This window comes from Phascolarctos cinereus, unplaced genomic scaffold, assembly GCF_003287225.1.
Source record: "Phascolarctos cinereus isolate Bilbo 61053 unplaced genomic scaffold, phaCin_HiC Scaffold_2;HRSCAF=192, whole genome shotgun sequence".
NCBI lineage: Eukaryota > Metazoa > Chordata > Mammalia > Diprotodontia > Phascolarctidae > Phascolarctos > Phascolarctos cinereus.
In genome coordinates, this window is record NW_027555625.1 from 41,398,398 (window position 1) to 41,417,429 (window position 19,032).

General features: G+C 39.6%; 1 protein-coding gene across 4 annotated transcripts in view; it reads right to left on the reverse strand.

Moving 5' to 3' along the window:
* Window positions 1-13,505, reverse strand: part of KIFC3 (kinesin family member C3) — a 90,071-nt gene extending 76,566 nt beyond the window's left edge. Inside the window, exons 1-2 of one of the 4 annotated variants that reach the window (XM_020963628.2) lie at window positions 13,404-13,505; window positions 12,972-13,058 (exon numbers count right to left, since the gene is read on the reverse strand). In XM_020963628.2, the coding sequence (XP_020819287.1) occupies window positions 12,972-13,049 (78 nt within the window). In that variant the 5' untranslated portion in view covers window positions 13,050-13,058; window positions 13,404-13,505. Of the gene's footprint in view, window positions 1-12,971; window positions 13,235-13,403 lie in introns of those variants that run through there. The other 3 variants (XM_020963633.2, XM_020963627.2, XM_020963634.2) reach the window with 3 other exon arrangements.
* Between the last annotated feature and the right edge of the window lie 5,527 nt (window positions 13,506-19,032).

Consider the following 19,032-nt stretch of genomic DNA (forward strand, 5'->3'; position numbering starts at 1 on the left):
CCAGCTTTGTGGAAAAGAGCAGAGCACGGGAGGCTTTGCCACAACCATGAATCTTAGAACAACCGGCCTGCTCTCGCTATGAAACCAAGAGCAGAATTCTGTTGTTCAATGTCTAGCTCAGCTAAACAAAGGACAGAGTTGGCAGAAAAGCCATTTCACCACCTGCTTTACAGGAACATCGGGCTCCTTTAGTCCACCTGTCCCCAGATTTTTTTTTTTTGGCTTCTACTTGGTAGTAGGGGCTCTTGTCAAAAAGCAGAGAGGATTTCAAGGTTTGAGGCCTTCTTCTCTGTGCTTGGAAGGAATGGCAATATATTAGAAAGATGAAGAGCCAGTAGACACGGGTCTGAATCCCATTTCTGCCTATTGTTATTATTTTTATAATAATAGCTAACATTAATGTAGTACTTACTATACGCCAGCAAAGTACCAAATGCTTTCCGATGATTATCTCATTCAATCCTCACAACCTTGGGGGTAGGTGCTATCATCGCCATCTTATAAATGAGAACCAAGGCAAACAGAGGGATGACCTTGATCAAGTCAGTTAAGGGCTGCGCTCAGTTTTTCATCTACAAAATGAGGGAGCTGGTTATGGTCTCTAAGTCCCCTCTGCTCTGAAGCTATGATTCTATGATCTCAGAGCTGACCCCATTCATGTAATGATAACGGCCTTTATGAAAACATTTTAGAGTTTGCAATGTGCTTTACAAATATCTCATTTGGTCCTTGCCATTATCTTGGGAGGTAGACGCTATTATCACCATTTTACAAATGAGGAAACTGAGGCAGGCAGAACTTAACATGATTTGCCCAGGTTCACATAGTTAGTGAGTGTCTGAGAATAGATTTGAACTCTGGTCTTCCTTGACTTCAGGCCCAGGGCTCTATCCACTGCGCCACCTAGCTGCCCCAAGACTTAATAAAGGCTTATTGAATTGACCTGTATCTCAATGATTTCCTGTGAGAATACCTCCCATTTACATTGTGTACATATTGCAAGCATATAGTTGCGTGTATATTTTCTCCCCAACTAGACTATGAGCTTCGTGAGGCCAGGGACTGTGTATTTACCTTTCTTTATGTTCCTAGCACATAACACGCTGCCTCCCAGATAGTAAGTGCTTAATAAATGCTTATTGACTGATTGCATTTCATTCATTTACAAGAATCAGTTATTTGATCCACTCTCACAATAATTTGTTGAACATAGCCCCTAGTGCCCTGCCTCCTAAAATTGCCTTGTATTTATTTTGTTTGGATTTAATGTAAGTTTATTCGTGTATGACTTGCCTCCCCTGCTAGAGTTCAAGCCCCTTGAAGGCAGGTACAGTTTCATTTTTGTCTTTGTATTCCCAGGACATGACACCATCCCTAACCCATAATAGTTGCTTAATAAATGCTTATTATTGGTTGATGGTAACTTGTTCTAAGACAATTTCTCTCTGAACACCATCAAATATAAAAATGAGAAGAATTAATTAATTCTTATAATTATAATGCTGAAATATTAGCCAATTGGGCACTAGCAAATTTTACCAATTGGGTTAAGTCTCTGGCTAGCAATGGCTCCTGTGAAGCTAAGAAATTGTTTGGGCAGAAGAGGCTTAGAGCTGGGGAGCCTCCTACTCGAAACCATCATAAGGAACCATTTGACACAGAGAATAATGGAGGGAATGGTACTCCTTTATGTTCTGGGTGCCATTAGGAGGCAAGACACAACAAAATAAATGCAAGATACCCATGCCACAGTTACCAGAGGGGCTCCAATACAGATGACTCCCACCACTAAAGCAGGCACACCATGCATGCACATGAATTTGACTGAAGCCTTATCTGTTTTTATTATGCACCAACATTTGCCATAATAGAACCAGGAATTGTTCTTACCAGTTACTGGCAAGCATTTTTCCTAGTGCTTTTTTTCCCCCAACAATAGGCTCAGTTCCAATTGACGCAATGACATATTACAAATCAAATCAGGGCAATCATCAGAAACAACTTCATTCCTAAACCCAGATTAGATGAAATAAGAGCGAAAATTAAGGTCACTTAAAGCTGGAGAGGGGAAAGGCTAAAGAATTTGAAAAAACTAAAAATCTACCCTAATCAAAAAAGGGATAGCAAAAACAAACAGAAAACCTTGTCTCAAACAATTTTGAAAAGGAGATAGGCATACTTAGAGCAGATTTTTTAAAGCCTTTTTTGTGTTTTAAAGGCACAAATTCAATTAATAGACCAACGCTATCAAAACAGAACAATGCAAAAAAAAAAAAGCTAGTATCCATTCTAGGTATCATGAACGAATAGATTGTCCCACAACATTTGCCAAAAAGTGTGAAAACATTTCAAGACCTGGGCAGAACAGTACATACTGCAGCTATTGCCAGGAAGAAGATGAAGAGATCTGGGAATAAGAGTAGGAGTCAAATACCACCATAGGAGAAATAAGTGGAGAAAGAAAGACATTAGAAGATTTCATTAGTTTCTAGCAAGATTCACAGTAGAAAACTTGAACACCAAATTACCTAATTAAACACAATGAAAAAGAAATACATGGAATAGAATCCAGAAAAAAATACAAAAGAAATTCTTGATAAGTTAATCAGTAATTAAAAACAAATGCCAAAGGGTTAAGAGAGTCAAAGCAGAACAAGGAACAAAATAAATATTCAACATCAATAAAATCTATTTAAAAAAATAGGTTTGAGAAGAAAAGAAATTAGAGGAGAAAGATATCCTCTGATTTCTGGTCATCAGTATGGTCAAAGAAAGACCAACTCATTAATAGCATAAGTTGGATCACATATGAAACAGAAAGCTTGCATACTATTAATAAAAATCAATTACAAAATGGTTATGTCAGCAGAGGAGACTATAACTCTAGCTTCTCTTATTTTCCAATGAGACAGTATATAGAAAGTGAATTTGTTGTTAAGTCATGTCCAACTTCATGATCTCATTTGGGGTTTTCTTGCCAAAGATACTGGAGTGCTTTGTCATTTCCTTCTCCAACTCCTTTACAGATGAGGAACTGAGGCAAGCAGTGTTAAGTGATTTGCCCAAGGTCACACAGCTAATAAGTGTCTGAGGCTGGATTTAAACTCAGGAAGATGAGTCTTCCTGACGAGGCCCAGCACTCTTTCCATTGTACCACCTACCTGCCCTGGAAAGTGAATTGCAAAACCTAAATCACTGTTTAAACGCTAGCTATTATACCAGCTAGATATTCTCTGTGATACCAACAGACATAGCCAGAAAATATCCATAATTACTGGTTCCAATGCTTCCTAGAGACACATAAATCACTAGCAAAGCACTTTACCAGGTTTGTCTCTGACGCAAGCCCTAGCACCATCTTTGTTAATGGAAGATAACAGGTATTTATTACCAAAAAATGAAAATTCCAGAGAACTCTCCAAATAGAGGCCAACTTTATGTTCTCTATTCAAAGCATTCCCAGCTTATATCATTCACAAAATCTGTAATCACTTACAAGAATCATAGATTTAGAGCCGGAAGAGTCTTTGGAGTCCATCTACTCCAATTCCCTTATTTTAAAGAAAATGAGGCCTTTGGTAGTCACGTGACCTGTCCAGGGTCACACAGCTAGTAAGTGCCTAAGGTGAGAGGGGATTCCGAGGCTATCTATGTTCTATGTGCTACAGTATACTGACTTTTCAAAAACAAACAAACAAACAAAAAAATAAGCCAGAAGTTCCCAGGGGCAGAAAGAACAGCTCATTATTTATTTGGTAGTTAGTGAACAAGCCACCCCAAAGCTCCATGACATTGACACAGCTTCATTGATTAGCACAAAGCCTTTGACTCAGTTCCATACTCATGGCTTAGTCATGGATTGCAAATACATAAAAGAGGTCCACACTCAGTGAGAATGCGAGAATGTTCCCATGGACAATTGTTCTCTTTTTAAAACATGCCACCAGCACAATAATGTCAGGAACAATTGATATTGGTCTCAGTGATGACAATTGGTATTGTTTCCCTCGAGAAAAAATGATCCAATGAAAAGAACATTAGATTTGGAGCAAGAGGAACTGGGTTTGGATCCTGTCTCTTACTATTTGGGTAACCTCCAGTGAAGGAACTGGGTTCCAATCCTGTCTCTTACTACTTGGGTGACCCCCAGCAAAGGAACTGGGTTCAAATCCTGTATCTTACTGCTTGGGTGACCCTTAGTGAAGGAACTGGGTTCAAATACTGTCTCTTACTACTTGGATAGCCTCCCAGAGAGTCACTTGATGTCAGTTTCCTCATCCATAACAGGAAGGGGTTGCACTAGATGTCCTCTAAGGTCCCTTCCAAGTCTAAATCTATACTCCTATGTACGAGATATATCTTTTCCAGAGATAGAGGTTGAGCCCATTATGACTCTGCCTACCCTTAAATTTGTTATCATAACCCCTGAAAAGACCAGAGTGTGACTTTCAAGTTAAAGAAAGAGTCATGTCAGAACATTGTACTAGTCACTTGAAGTACATATATGATATTAAGTTATATTAAATAGCTATTTTGTCTCATGGAGACTTCCTCCAATGATATCAAAAGGTCATTTGGACTTCCTATGTGTGGGGGCACCATGAAAAAAATAAACACTCAAGGCTTTGAACTTGAATACAGAGGCCAAATTGAAGCAATGGATGAATGCAGTATTTATAACACGGTTTGGTATGGGGGAAAGAGAACCAGACCGGGCGTCACAAAACTCTGGTCTTTGCCACTGTCTAACCGCATGACCTTGAGAAATTCACTTGACTATTCTGTGACCCAGTTTTCCCATCTGTGAAATGGAAGCTGAATGAGATGATCTCTGATACTTTTCAGTGACCTTAAGGAGCACAGAGAATAGGGTCCTGGGCCTGGAGTCAACAAGATTGAATTCAAATCTGACTTCTGACACTGAAGAGCTGTGTGACTCTGGGCAAGTCACATCCGCTGTTTGCTTCCATTTCTCATCTGTAAAATGGGAATGTTAATAGCACCTACCTCTCAGGGTTATTTCGAGGATCAAATGAGACAGTATTTGTAAAGCACTTTGTAAATCTTAAAGCACTACATAAATGATAAGTATTGGTACTATTATTGAAAATTCCATGTACAAATGATTTCTTGGAGCCCAGTGTTCAAGAGGGTGATAGGAAGCTTATCCAAGCCCATTTAGAAGGCTGAGCAGCCCAAAGACTCTGGCAAAGTTACTAATTAAAGCGCAACACTTAGGACAGTGCCTGGCACAGAGTAGATGCTTAATTAATGCTTGTCAACTTGACGATACAGAAATCTCAAATTAAAATTTTCATTTAATTTCATTCAAGCCATATCTGTTGACGACCCTGAAAAGAAAATTCTTGGCACCAAAGTCTTTGGCATTGTCAAAAGGTTCAACATCAGAAATTGATATGATTTTGTCAGTGGAAATGACATTACAGGAGAATTTGCTTTACTGCTGTACCCTAAGAACCACGGGACCTTCCCTTCTGTTATCTCCCTCATTAGAATGTGAGTTCAGGGACTGTTTTATCTATTTGTACCCCAGAACTTAGCACAGTTGGTACATTATTGTTGTTCAGTCATATCTCATTCTACATAACCTCTGGTCTTTGTCCGTGCTGTTTTCTTGGCAAAGATACTAGAGCACTTTGACATTTCCTTCTCCAGTGTGTCCCCATTTATAGATGAGGAACTGAGATAAATAGGAGTTAAGCGACTTGCCCAGGGTCACACAGCAAGTAAATATCTGAGTTCAAATTTGAATTCAGATCTTACTGACTGCAAGCCTGGTATTCTTCCATGGCACCATTGAGCTGCCCCACAGTTGGCACACAGTAAATACTTAATACTTCATTCATTCATTCGTTCATTCTTTCAGTTAGTCTCTCCAGAGCTAATAAGACCCTTCCATGGATAAGGCATTCCCAGCAAGAGTGTAGATAGATTCCACCTTTTAATGAATGTGTCCACAGAACCCATTGCCAGGATCATGTCTTTCTTATTTTGATTTCCAAAGCTCCCATACAACATCAAGGTGGAAAAGATGGCCACTATGGTGACTGTTCCATAACATTCAATTAGTCATTGCTTTGGTTACTCTTGCTTGATGCGTTGACAACTAGCCAACACCCGGAGCCAGGCTTTGCCAAGCTGTAATTCCTCGATTCTTTATGTCGAAGGTGAAGCTGGGGAGCCGCATTGCACACAGGTGGAGTCATGGAGGGTGGGAGATGAAGAACAGCCCTAGTCTTAGGAAGTGGCTGCTACTGAGCTTGAGGAATTCGAGGGATGAGCAGCCTGGCTCACTTCAATCACACCCCCTGTTTCAGTAAAAGTTTCAGTAAAAAACATTCATCCACAGGTTGAGTTTTCCCTGAGCCCTGAGAGGTGGGGAGATGAGAAAAAAGATCCCTGGAATGAGGATCTTGGGAACTAGGCTTCAGAGCTGGTTTTACCCCTAGTTCTCTCTGTAAGCTTGGAGCAAGTCACTTCCTCTCTTTGGACCTCAGTTTCCTCAGCTGTAAAATGAGGAAGCAAGATGGACTAGAGCATCCCTGAGGTCCCCTCCAGCTCAGACATTCTGAGTTCTGTCCCTACTAGTACAAATAAAGAAAGAACGCTGTCTTTTAAGGATGTAAGTAACCAGAAGCATATTTATTTCTTTGGGAAAAGATCTCAATCATCCTAAAACAGGATAAGGAACTTGAGAAATCTGTATTGAGCAACATTTTGGCCAAGGATGGAGGTGGGGAGCCTCTCTTACCAAAATAAACTGTGTCCAACTTTATTTTGGTTCTATTTGAGGTTGGGTGAAGAAGATGACGTTTTAAAGGAGAGGTCACTATTTCCCCATTTTAATGAATGAGCATTTGCCCAACCAATCAAAGTATAATGAGGTAAGGAAATTCATAAAATCTGGTTCTTTACGTCATACTTCACCATTGCAAAGCTGGAATTACACAATCAAAAATAGAAACTATGAAACTAGAGTATCCACCTGAATCATCAACAAGCCCGCGGATTTCCCTGAAGTTAAAAGTTATTATTGCTTCAGTACTCTGATCACAGGGCTGTGGTTTATTACTGAGTACTGTTGTGAGACAATACAGTAACACAACATGTAGTTAGCACTGATGTCTCTGAAAGCCAAAGATGACAGCCATAGTTAACATGGGCATTTCTCAAAAGACTGCCAATGGTCTTGCCAGTTAGTACCTTCCTAAGGACGTGTCGTACTATATTCGTGGCACCCCAACTCGCCATCTTTTCTGTGGTCTAGCTGAGGTGGGACAGCTAAGTGGCAGAGTGGATGGGCCTGGAGTCAGGAAGACCTGAATTCAAATCCAGCCTCAGACACTTAATAGCAGTGTGACCCTGGGCAAGTCACTTAACCCTGCTCTCCTCAGTTTCCTCATCTGTAAGATGAGCTGGAGAAGGAAATGGCAGAACGCTCCAGTATCCCTGCCAAGAAAACCCCCAAAGGGCTGAAGAAGAGTCAAACACAACTGAAATGACTGAACAAGAATAACAAAGCTGAGGTGGTGATGTGATTCCATCCTTGTAGAAAATCCCACTAACAGCACACATCAAAATATTTGTCTCTGACATTCTTGAAACAGGAGCTTTTAATCTAGGGTCCATGAATTTTTGTTAATAATTTGGTGACTTCATTTACATATAATTGGTTTCCCTTGTAATCTTATGTAATTTATTTTATGCATTTAAAAACACTATTCTAAGGAAGGGTCCAGAGCTTCACCAGACTACCAGGAGGGGTTAAGGTTAAGAATCCTTAACTGGAATTGCTTACTGTCTCAGGCTGGGGGGGAGGGGAAGGAGGAAGGGATAGAATTTGAAACTCAAAACTTAAAAAAGGTTAAAAATAGTTTTTATGTGACATTGGGGGAAGATTTTTTTTTAAAAAGAACCCATTAGAGGAATATCTTAGAGACTTATTTGGGGCTCAGAGAAGTTTCAATTATTTTCCCAGGGTCACCCACAGCTATTGTCACTTGCCTTCCTGCCTCCAAGTCTAATATTCTAACCATTGGCTCAGTTTCCCCATCTGTAAAATGGGTCTAATAATATCACCTGCCTCCCAGGGTTTTTGCAAGGATAAAATGAAATAATATTTATAAAGCACTTTGCAAACCATAAAGCTATATTAATATTAGCTGTTGTTATTATTCTCGTTACAATTATTGTTATTACATCACCTCACCACTGGGGGTGGTAGTGGACTTCACTATCAGCAGTTAAGGTGGCTTGAGTACTTTAAAACACAGCACCATTGTCCTATCCAACCTGTAATACCATAATTTGAAAATTAGGCAAAAAGATCTATTGCTACAAACTTAAGTTCCTCTTGATCCACTTTTAAGAAGGTAAAACTCTGAGGTTTCATTAAATCACAAGTAACTTTAAGGGTTAACCAGAAGCATATTTGCTATTGATTTGTCAGCAGTGACAATTCACTCTGCCCAAATAGATACTAATTAGTAATTAATGAGTACAAGTTCATGTGAGATGAGCAGGTTGTCCTTTCAATTTCCTGGCCAAGGAAGTAGATAGACCTAGGAAAGCATAGAAGATGTCTAAATCTGATAATAAGCTTTAGAAGAAAAAAAAAGATCAATAAAAATGTTTTCCTTCTCATGTTTTCCTGTTTGTCAAGATTAATATGGAGACTCCAGCACCCCTACACCCTATGAGTAAGATCTGGAAGAGATTCCTTCAAAGAGCATCGTCATGGGAGAAATGCCATGTGTCTCCCTACGGCATTTCAACATCTATGCTTGAGTCAGTGATTTCCTCAGAAGGGTTTGCCAAAAGGGTAAGCTTAAAAAAAAAAAAGGAAAAAGGAAAAAAAGCTTATTCATCAGAAAGTAAGGAAGAACAGATCTAGTTTTCACTATATTCCAACCTATTCTGAAAGGTGATTGAAAATGCACCTTTTTTTTTAAATGTACCTTCAAAAATCAATTTAAGGGGCAGCTAGATGGCAAAGTAGATAGAGCACTGGCCCTGGAGTCAGGAGGACCTAAGTTCAAATCTGGCCTCAGACACTTAATACTTACTAGCTCTGTGACCCTGGGCAAGTCACTTAACCTCATTGCCTAGCAAAAGAAAAAAAGAATAAAAAAGAAAGAAAAAAAAGCAATTCAAAATGCAAAGGAAAATGTTAAAAAAATACAAAATTAAATTGAAACTGATTCACATATTCCCAAAAACACAAAGCCATTTGAAAAAAAAAAGATTCACCTTTTAAGTTTCTCCTAACCCAGCCAGAGAGCCCTTAACAATAGCAACAGTCTCCACTCTTTCACGGGTTCCAAACTCATTAGCAAATGCTAACAGGAGGACACACTAATACCTTGTGTTTATTGCACCCTTCTTTGAGGAACTAACAGCAATTTCACAGACTTCATCCAACTAATCTTTGCTAGATCCCCATTAGCAATTAGGAACTGACAGATACGATCTTCTTCATAATTGTGGAGATGAATAAATTTGAGTCATGAAGAGGATAAATGCTTATCAGAAGCACCTAGGCGGTGAGTGGATACTGTGCTACGCTTGGAATTAAATAGACCTGAATTCAAATCCTGCCTCAGATACTGACTAGTGAGGGACTTTGAGCAAGTCATTTAACCTCTGTCTGCCTCCTTTTCATCATCAATATTGGGCAAACAGATGGTGCAGTGGATAGAGTATGGGGGTCTGGTGTCAGGAGGACCTGAATTCAAATCTGGCCTCAAATGCTTACTTAGCTATGTGACCCTGGGCAAGTCACTTAACCTTGTTTGCCTCAGTTTCCTCATAAGGAAATGGCAAATTACTCCAGTATCGTTGCCATTTGTTATGGTTTTTTAGTTCGTTCAGTTGCATCTGACTCTGTGACTCCTTTGGGGTTTTCTTGGCTAAGACACTGGAGTGGTTTGCCATTTCCTTCTCCAGCTCATTTTACAGATGAGGAAACTGAAGCAAACAGGGTTAAGTGACTCGCCCAGGGTCACACAGCTAACAAGTGTCTGAGGCTGGATTTGAACTCAGGAAGATGAGTCCTGAGCCTTTAAGAGAACCAAGGTTTTCCAGCTTCCAGGCTAGTGTTCTTACCCCGATATCACACTGAGGAAGCACAAAACAGCAATAGCTCAAAGAGAAATAAAATGAAGAGAGTAATAGAGTACAGTATAGCAGACCCTGACCAAAAAATGTGGATGGCAAAGTGAGCAGCTGACCTGTTTCTTCTTCCAAAAAATAAACGTTTTCAGGGTAAAAGTACTCATTGCCATACAATTTACAGCTGATGGAGAAAGAACAGAGGAAACGGAAATACAAGAAAGAACGGGAAAGACATTGTGAAGAGAACATTAACAGCCCCTGACATCAGCTAAAGCAGCTGATATTTGACATCCCCTTCCCCCACCTCCACTCTGCCTCCTTGTGTTTCTGGCAGTGTAATGCACAAATCTGCCTCCTCCCACATGGACACTATGGGAAATGTAAAGCAACACAAGAGCCCATCTCAAAGAAATGCCCAGCAGTGCAGGAACCCACAGGTAAATCACTGCTGCTTGAATTGCTCTAAAGGGCTAAGCACACTGAATATTAAACAAATCCCAGAATCCTGACGCTGCCACTGAGGGATGAGTCACTTTGCTTGTAGTCACCGTGGTTTTTTTTTTAAAGCCACACATCTTTTTTTAAAAAAATTTAAATTTTTTTTTTAGGCAATTGGGGTTAAGTGACTTGCCCAGGGTCACACAGCTATTGTCAAGTGTTTGGTCTGAGGTCAGATTTGAACTCAGGTCCTCCTGACTTCAGGGCCAATGCTCTATCCACTGAGCCACCTAGCTACCCCCATTTAATTGTATTTTTAATTACATATAAAAATTTTAACTTTTTTTAAAATTTTGAGTTCTAAATTCTCTCCCTGCCTCCTTCTGCTCCCCTATTTCTTGAGAAGGCAAGCAGTTTGATATAGATTATACACGTGAAGTCATGCAAAACATATTTCCATATTAGCAAAAGAAAACAGACACACAAAGACCAAGAAAAATAGATTTTTTAAAAAAATACGCTTCAATGTGCATTCAGACTCCATCAGTCCTTTCTCTAGAGGTAGATAGCATTTTTTGCCATAAGTCCTTTTGAATTGTCTTGGATCATGGTAAGTCATGCTAAGTCATTCGTTTAAGTCTTCCCAAGTCTTTATGAAACCATTCTGTTCATAACTTCTCTTTCTTTTCTTTTTGCTCTTCACTTCTTAATAACATAATAGTATTCCATCACAATCACGCACTGCAACTTGTTCAGCCATTCCCCAATTGATGGGCACCACCACAAAAAGAGCTACTATAAATATTTCTGTAAGTATAGGTCATTTTCCTCTTTCTTTGATCTCTTTGGGATACAGACCTAGTAGTGGTATTGCTGGGTCAAAGGGTAGGCACAGCTTTGTATTTAAGGCTATATGGTTTTTATTGAGTACGTGTTAAAGCTACCCCAGGGAGAGAACAGCACTCAGGAAATATAACTCCATATTGGTAAATACAAGCAATCAGCAAAGTGACCAGTCGGGAAAGGGAAAATATTGTTGTTATATATTATTATCAGAGAGGAAATTTTTAAGTTGATCTCTCTTCCCAATATCTCTACAAGAAAAATGTGTTCTAATCATTCAGAGACTGCAGCCTCCATTTTTCCAATATGCAAGTCTTCCCTCAAGGCCACTAATCTAAATCAAGATTGTGCTGTAGGTATATTAATCACATCAGAGTTTTGCTTCATCATCTGTTTCCACTCTACTCATCACTGATTTTTTTATAGGTGCTATAAATCTCACCATGCTGGGGCATGTAAAATGTATGGCATCTGTGTTTGTGAAAACAAAACTCATAACAACATGAGTGTGCCATAAAGGAAAATGACTTCTGAGAGATAGAAAACTGGTAGGCCAATAGAGACCCCTAAATCACAGAATGCAGAGGAAGAAAGATGTTTCTTTATCACCAGAATTAAACAATTTCCTATATTCAACAGTCACTTTGGCTCATGTTCCCACAAAATATCCTTTCTTGAACCAATGCCTGGGTATAATTATTTGTAATTGGATGGCAGAAAAATCATTTAAATCATAAACAAAAACAGTAACAAAATACAAGTTGTTCCTACTTTTGTATATCTCTTTAAAAAAAAATCTTTCCTTTTCATCATATCACCAGATCTATGGATAGATTTCAGGGGGTCAGCAAACTTGGATGAGGAAGAAAATTACATCTTTATATTCACTAACCTTTGGTTTCCTTTGAAATACTGTGTATTTTATTTTATGCATTTAAAAACAATATCCTGAGAAAGGGCTTCACCACATTGACAAAAGGGGCCATGACATCTGCTTTAACATCCAACCCTTCTCCTTCTCAAAAGCACAATGTCAATCTTGAAATCAAATCATCTGGCCAGAATTTTCAAAAAAATTAAAATAAAATTGTTCCACCGACAGGCCCAGAACAGTAGGATATTTCTAAAGAAAAGCCTGCCATTTTCAAGGCAAGCAAATTTCATTAAAATTTGAACACTGTGATGGAGAGCCAAACCACCCCCATTGTGTGGTATGCTTGTGCTACAGTTTTAGAGTTTAACAGCGTCTTAGAAGTCATTGAGTCCAACTCCCTCGTTTTATAGATGAAGAAACTGAGGCTTAGTGAGTCTAAGTGACTTGTCCTGGGTCATACAGCTAGTAAGGGTCAGAGGTGAGATTTAAACCTAGTTCTCCCTGGGTTCTAAAAGCAGCTCACAGCCACCAACCACTATCTACTAAGCCACACTGTCCCTCCTTGCATTAAGGTTGTACAATCTTTTATGATTCTCATCAGCCCAGAATTTGAGAGGTAAAAGAGATGTGAGCTGCCACCCAGTCCAACTCACACATCAAAGGCTCCGCCACAATAACATACCTGCCAAATCATCATCGCCCAGCCTCTGCTCCAAGACCTCCAAGGACGGGGACCCCACCATTCCTGGAAGCAGCCCATTGTGGAGCACTGTAAGCGGCAGGAAGTTTTTCCTGACATCAAGGCTTTAGTGACCTCTTTGTGCTTTCCGTTCCTTATTTCTGGCTCTGTACTCTGAGACTAAACAGAACAATCTCCATCCCTCCTCCGCATTTGTGAAGATTCTCTCATGATCCTCAGCCTTCTGATGTTACAATAAATGTTACAATAAAATGAAATTCCTCCATTTGGCAACAAAATGTCATGGTATTCAAATTGCCATTGCCTCCCTTTCTCTGTCTGCTGGGAAAGTAAAGCTTGGGGAGTGTGTCATATAGCATTACCCCCATTGCCCATATCATTGGCATCCCCCCTCACCCTCCTCCTTCCCTTTACCTGTATGCAAGACAGTGCCAACAATGTGATTGAGCTCCTTTCCCAGTGATGTCTGTGCCCTCTGTGAGTGCAGAGGTGAAGGCACGTGGCTTCCTTTGGGGGACGGCCACCTCCCCAGACCTTCTCATGATAAGCAGTCGCTTTCTGCTGGCCTAGCGTCAGCAGCCATTCTGTTTCTTCCTCTCACCAGGGCCAAACCATTCACGGTAAAGGTCACCAAGGAACCCACTGCATACATGACAAGCTCAGGCACTGCAACTTACTCAGATAAGATATGGAGACCAAAAAAAGCCTGGTGTTCTCCCTTGCCTTCGGGTCATCTGTGCAGCTTTGGAGCCTGCAGCAGCAGCCTGAATCTGGCCTGATGTACCAGTTGGTGGCTTAACACTGGAGCAGATTCTGAAGTCTCATGAGTAAGGCAAGCTCACCTCAAGCAGCGTATGGGGGCTCAGGGTCTCCTCTTGGGAGAGACCATGCTCAGCTAGTGTTCTCAAGGTAACACTGGGGAACCTTCCAGGGTCCTGCCAATACTCTCAGCATCACAGGATTCCCTTTTGATGGACCTCCTTGCAAGGGAGTTCAGTTACTCAGAGACTGGAAATCCAGAGCTTAAAACCAAGTGATAAAGGAACATTCAGCTACAAGTCAAGTAGCAGCTATTGTTGCTTAACACCTTTTCATGGATAGCTGGTGTCCACTGGCCCCCACAGTCCACTCAGTTTCCACCAAGTTTTCTCCTTACGAGAAGAATGTCTTATCAGGTAGATTACCCATAGCAATGCGATTCCCCAGTGCCTCTTGGGTAATTCTCTTTCCCAGCTTGCTGCCTCCAAGGTACATCTAATGTGTCACTCCAACAACCATTCAGAATCAGGCTTCTAGCCAATGCTTAACTCTGTTCCAAAAGCCAGAGAGGTCCAGTCCGTTGGTAGTTATTCTCCATGCTCTCCAAGCAACACTCCAACAAGGTATCATGGCAGGATCTAGAACCCAGGCATCATCCAAGCCCTATGACCAAAGGTAGCCAATAGACTCAGCGTGCCCATGGAGAGCTGAGTGGCAGCACACACATCATAAGCTCCTGCTGGACAAGAAAACCATACCTCCAGGTATGGATTCTCCAGAAACATTCACAAAGAATCCCAGCTTCTCCCATTCCCACCTTGAATGTGCAATGGTGCTGATCTGATGATGACTGGAGCAATGGGCTGCCCCCTCTCCCCTCTTTTCCTCCCTCTTCAAATGTCTGTGTCTTCAAATTTAAAAAAAGCAGATCAAAAATGTTTCAGGCTGAACTGCATAACCACTCGAGCAACATTCCAACAGGTACAATTTCCTCCCTGTGCAAGCAAACAGGTATTAGGTTTGGGGAAACTGTACTTAATGAATGTAGGCCTTTTGATGCTTCCAAGGAGTTTTCCTTTTGTCATTAGAACAATAAAATGAACCCCAAAGGGGGAGGGGCATTTTTAGTTCCTTTTGTGATTGCAAATTCAATCTCCTATAATCCACTTATTTCTTTCAAGCCTTGCTTCAATATTTCACCGTGGAGTAGAGGTTACCAGAAGTTCTTGAAGGCTATACTAGTGGATCACCCAGCCCTTAGCACAGTGCCTAGCAAATAGTAGGTGCTTAATAAATGTTTATTGACTAATCGAATGAATGGGCTATTCTTGGAAACCTGCCAAAGCTTCAAGTAGGACTGCAGATGGTCTGTTGGTCTCCATGTCATTAAAGGACCAGCCTGCCTAAGCTCACCTCATCCCCAGAAGGCTAGCTGGGAAATGAAGAATTTGGTTGATCATTGCCTTTAAGGATACATCCTTGGAAAGTTGATGACTTGAAAGAGAGGAAATCACCTAACTCCAGAAGTTCCGTAGCCCAATCCATCTGGACATATCAGGCCACAACATTGATTAGGAGGATGCCTAAGAGGATTTTTATGTAGACGAAACAAAAACAACTGAATTGGCAGTCATAACAGTAACACATTTATCAAAATGCTTTCCTTAAAACATCCCCATAAAGTAGCATTAAGATTAACAACTCCATATTACAGGTGAAGAAAATGAAGGGTTTTTTTTGTTTTGTAGTTATATTTTATTTTCTCCCAATTATATGTAAAGATATGTTTTAGCATTCATTTTTATAATATTTTGAGTTCCAATTTTTTCTCCTTCCCTCCCTCCCTTCTCTCACCTTTTCCTAAAGTGATAAGCAATTTGATCTAGATTATATATGTGGAATCACGTAAAACATATTTCCATATGAATCATAGTTGTAAAAGAAGAAATAGACCTAAAGGAAAGAAAAAAAGCAAATAAAATAAGGTGAAAAAGTGTGCTTCTATCTGCATTTAGAGTCCATCAGTTCTTTCTCTGGATGTGGATAGCATTTTCCATCATGAGTCCTTTGTACTTGTCTCAGATCATTGTATTGCTGAGAAGAGCTGAGTCATTCATAGATGATCTTCACGCAATGTTGCTGTTACTGTGTACAATGTTTTCCTGGTTCTGCTCATTTCACTTTGCCTCAGAAACTGAAGTTTAAAGAGATAGTTAAATGACTTGCCCAAAGTCACAGTCACTTGCCTCTCTGTGCTTTATGATCCATCGGCTTTCTCCTTCCTCATACATATGACATGGCATCTCCTAATTCCATGTCTTTTCATTGGCTGTCCCTTATGTCTGGAATGAGATCTTTCCTCCCCATCGTCTCCTAGTTTAGTTGGATTTCTTCCAGACTCAGCTCAAATCTTACCTTTTGCAAGAAGCCTTTCCTCATATCTTCTAGCTGCTAGTGTCTTTCCTCTCAGATTACCTCCCATTCATTATCTGTCTATCCATCTATCTGTCTATCCATCTATCTATTTATCTATCTATCCATCCATCTCTCTATTCATCTATCTATCCATCTATCCATCCATCCATCATCTATCTATCTGACGCGAAGATGTGTACATACATATACATATATGTGCACATGTATATGTGTGTATATTATATAGAGATACAATTACCCAAAGTATAAATACTTTGCACACATTCCAAATTTGTGCTTTTGTGCAAAAGTACTATTTCCCAAACTATGTAACACACATAATATACATTATGACACATGACACAGTTTTTTGCATGTTGTCTGAGTTCCTTGAGGTAGGGGCTGTGGTTTTGCCTTATTTACATGTAGCTAGCTAGCATTTGTGTATCACTGTGAGGTTTGTAAGGCATTTTTTATATATTATCTCATTTGATCCTCACAATTCTGGGAGGTAGGTACTATTATCATACCCATTTTATAGATGAGGAAACTGAAGTTAAGTGACTTGTCCAGGGTCAGTTAGTAAGTGTCTGAGGCTAAATCTGACTCAAGTCATCCTGACTTTAGGCCAAGCCTTCTGTCTACTTTTGCTACCTAAAAATGGTTTTATTTAGACCCCTAGTCACTGCACTACCCACCTTAGCCTGGCACATAGCAAGCATTTAGTAAATGCTTGGTAACCATCTGCCTAACTGAAATGTCAGGGCTGGGATTTGAACCTTGGTCTTTCGAATCCTGGCCCAGGGCTCTGTCCACCCTGCCACACTATCTCTGGACAGCTAAGAACAGGGACAGTTTTCACTTTTCTTGCCTACAGAGCAGACAAAATTAATTCTTCAAATAGATATAATATTAATAACTGATACTTTTATAATATGTTTAAGATTTATAGAAGTCTTTAATCTGATTCTCACAATGACCCATGGAAGTAAGAAGCCCAAGCATTATTGTCCCCATTTTTATAGATAAGGAAACTGAGGCTCAATGAGATCACACAATTTGCCCAGGGCTACACAGCTTGTAAAAGACATACTTACAATTCAGACTCAGGTCTTAGGAGTCTTAGGAGACTCCATGTTCACAACCCTTTCTCAAACACAACTGCGGGCTCTTCCTTTCAGATGTAAACCCAGATCCCCAAAGACACTCTGTAAGGAAGCACCTTCAATGGTACTGAGGTCTCAGTGCTTTTGTTATTAAATAAAAACATTTCCCACGTAGAAAACAAATGCATGCTATTCACTCATATATATTTTTTAATTGTCAATTATTTTCTCATACCTTGAAATGTCAGTAGAATTTTAGAACTGCTCCTAGAGATTTTTATTTTATGCTGGTAAGGATTCCTTCATTCATTTTCATAACACCCTCAGGAAATAAGACTTGTAATATTATTGTTATTATTTGTTTTTCTTTGCATAAACCTAGGTGAAAAGAGAGAATGATTTTTCCGTGACTAACTATGCCCACACACACAGGGTGGCTCCATTTCAGAGCCAAAATTAAGATACTTAAGAATTCATTTCTCACTGATGTGTGCAGACTCCTAAACTGTCTCTATTGTTCCAACAGCCATGTTAAGAACGAATGTATTGCTTTTAATTAAAAGATTCACAGTGTGCCAACACTTTCAGTCCCTTCAAGCAGTGAGGGATTGGAACTATAAAGGTTTTTCCTATTTTTACCAAGGTTGCTCAACATCTCTGAGTAAAAAAGTGAAGACTGTAATTTGCCTGAAAGCATTTACCTTCTATTCTGTTTTGTTGGGAAAAGGAAAAAATATCCTTACCTGATTAAAAATGTAGGACTGAGGATTTCTAGGATAATTATAGATTCTACCAAAAGAATCAAAATTCTAGAATCTTTGCAACATTTGCTTTGTTTATCCTGGAGAAAAACAATATCATTATTATATTTTTTGGCATTCCAAATAGTCTTTGGAGTAACCTGGGTTAATTAGGTGCTGCAGATCATTAATAATGAGGATAGTAATAAACTATGGAGATTTATACCTACAGGTCCACTAATTAGCTTAATTCTGGCCCTGGCTGCTGGTGACTAAATGCCTGTTATTCACTGAAAACTGTCCATTCCAAGAAATTGTCAAAACAATAACAAACAGCCTGTCCCTTCTGGATAATCACAGGAGAAGGAGTCAATTTGGAACAGCTAAGGGGATGCATTCTTCAGTTTATTCCGTAGTGAGGCTGATGACTTTGGGCAGCTCTGCCTCACTTAAATCCAATTCACAGGCAAGTCAAAACATCACCCTCATAATGACATTGGTCCTCTTCAAGACAGAAGGGTGAATAACAAATAACAGAAACACATACACCAGTTTAATAGAAACAGACTAATCTGTCTAAAAAATTCTCATTTCCTATTGTATCATTATTTTAAAATGCTTTTTAAGGGCTCATAGTGAAGGAGACCTTTACCAAACGTCTAAAATTCATGATCTTTTCAAACACTAGGGTCTGTGGCTTTTGTGAATATAAATTCCAATTCTCAAATTTAAATGGAGCTGAACCTTTTGAAGGGTTTCTAAGATTTTCTGTAATAATAAAGAAAGCAAAGTATTGCTGGTTTTGGAGAAGGAAATACACTTCCCCCAAATGGATAGAACAATGTTACAAAGTTAGATTTTTCAAGATAATAAGATTTAAAGGATTTTCCCATTGTTTGTAGAAAGGAAAAAAAATTTAAGGGAAACTTGTGGAAATCTTTTAAAATATTTCTGAATGAGTTATGTTTCCTGCCCCTGCCACCTACCTCTTTTGTACTAAGTAAAGTACGCCTTGGAATTGCC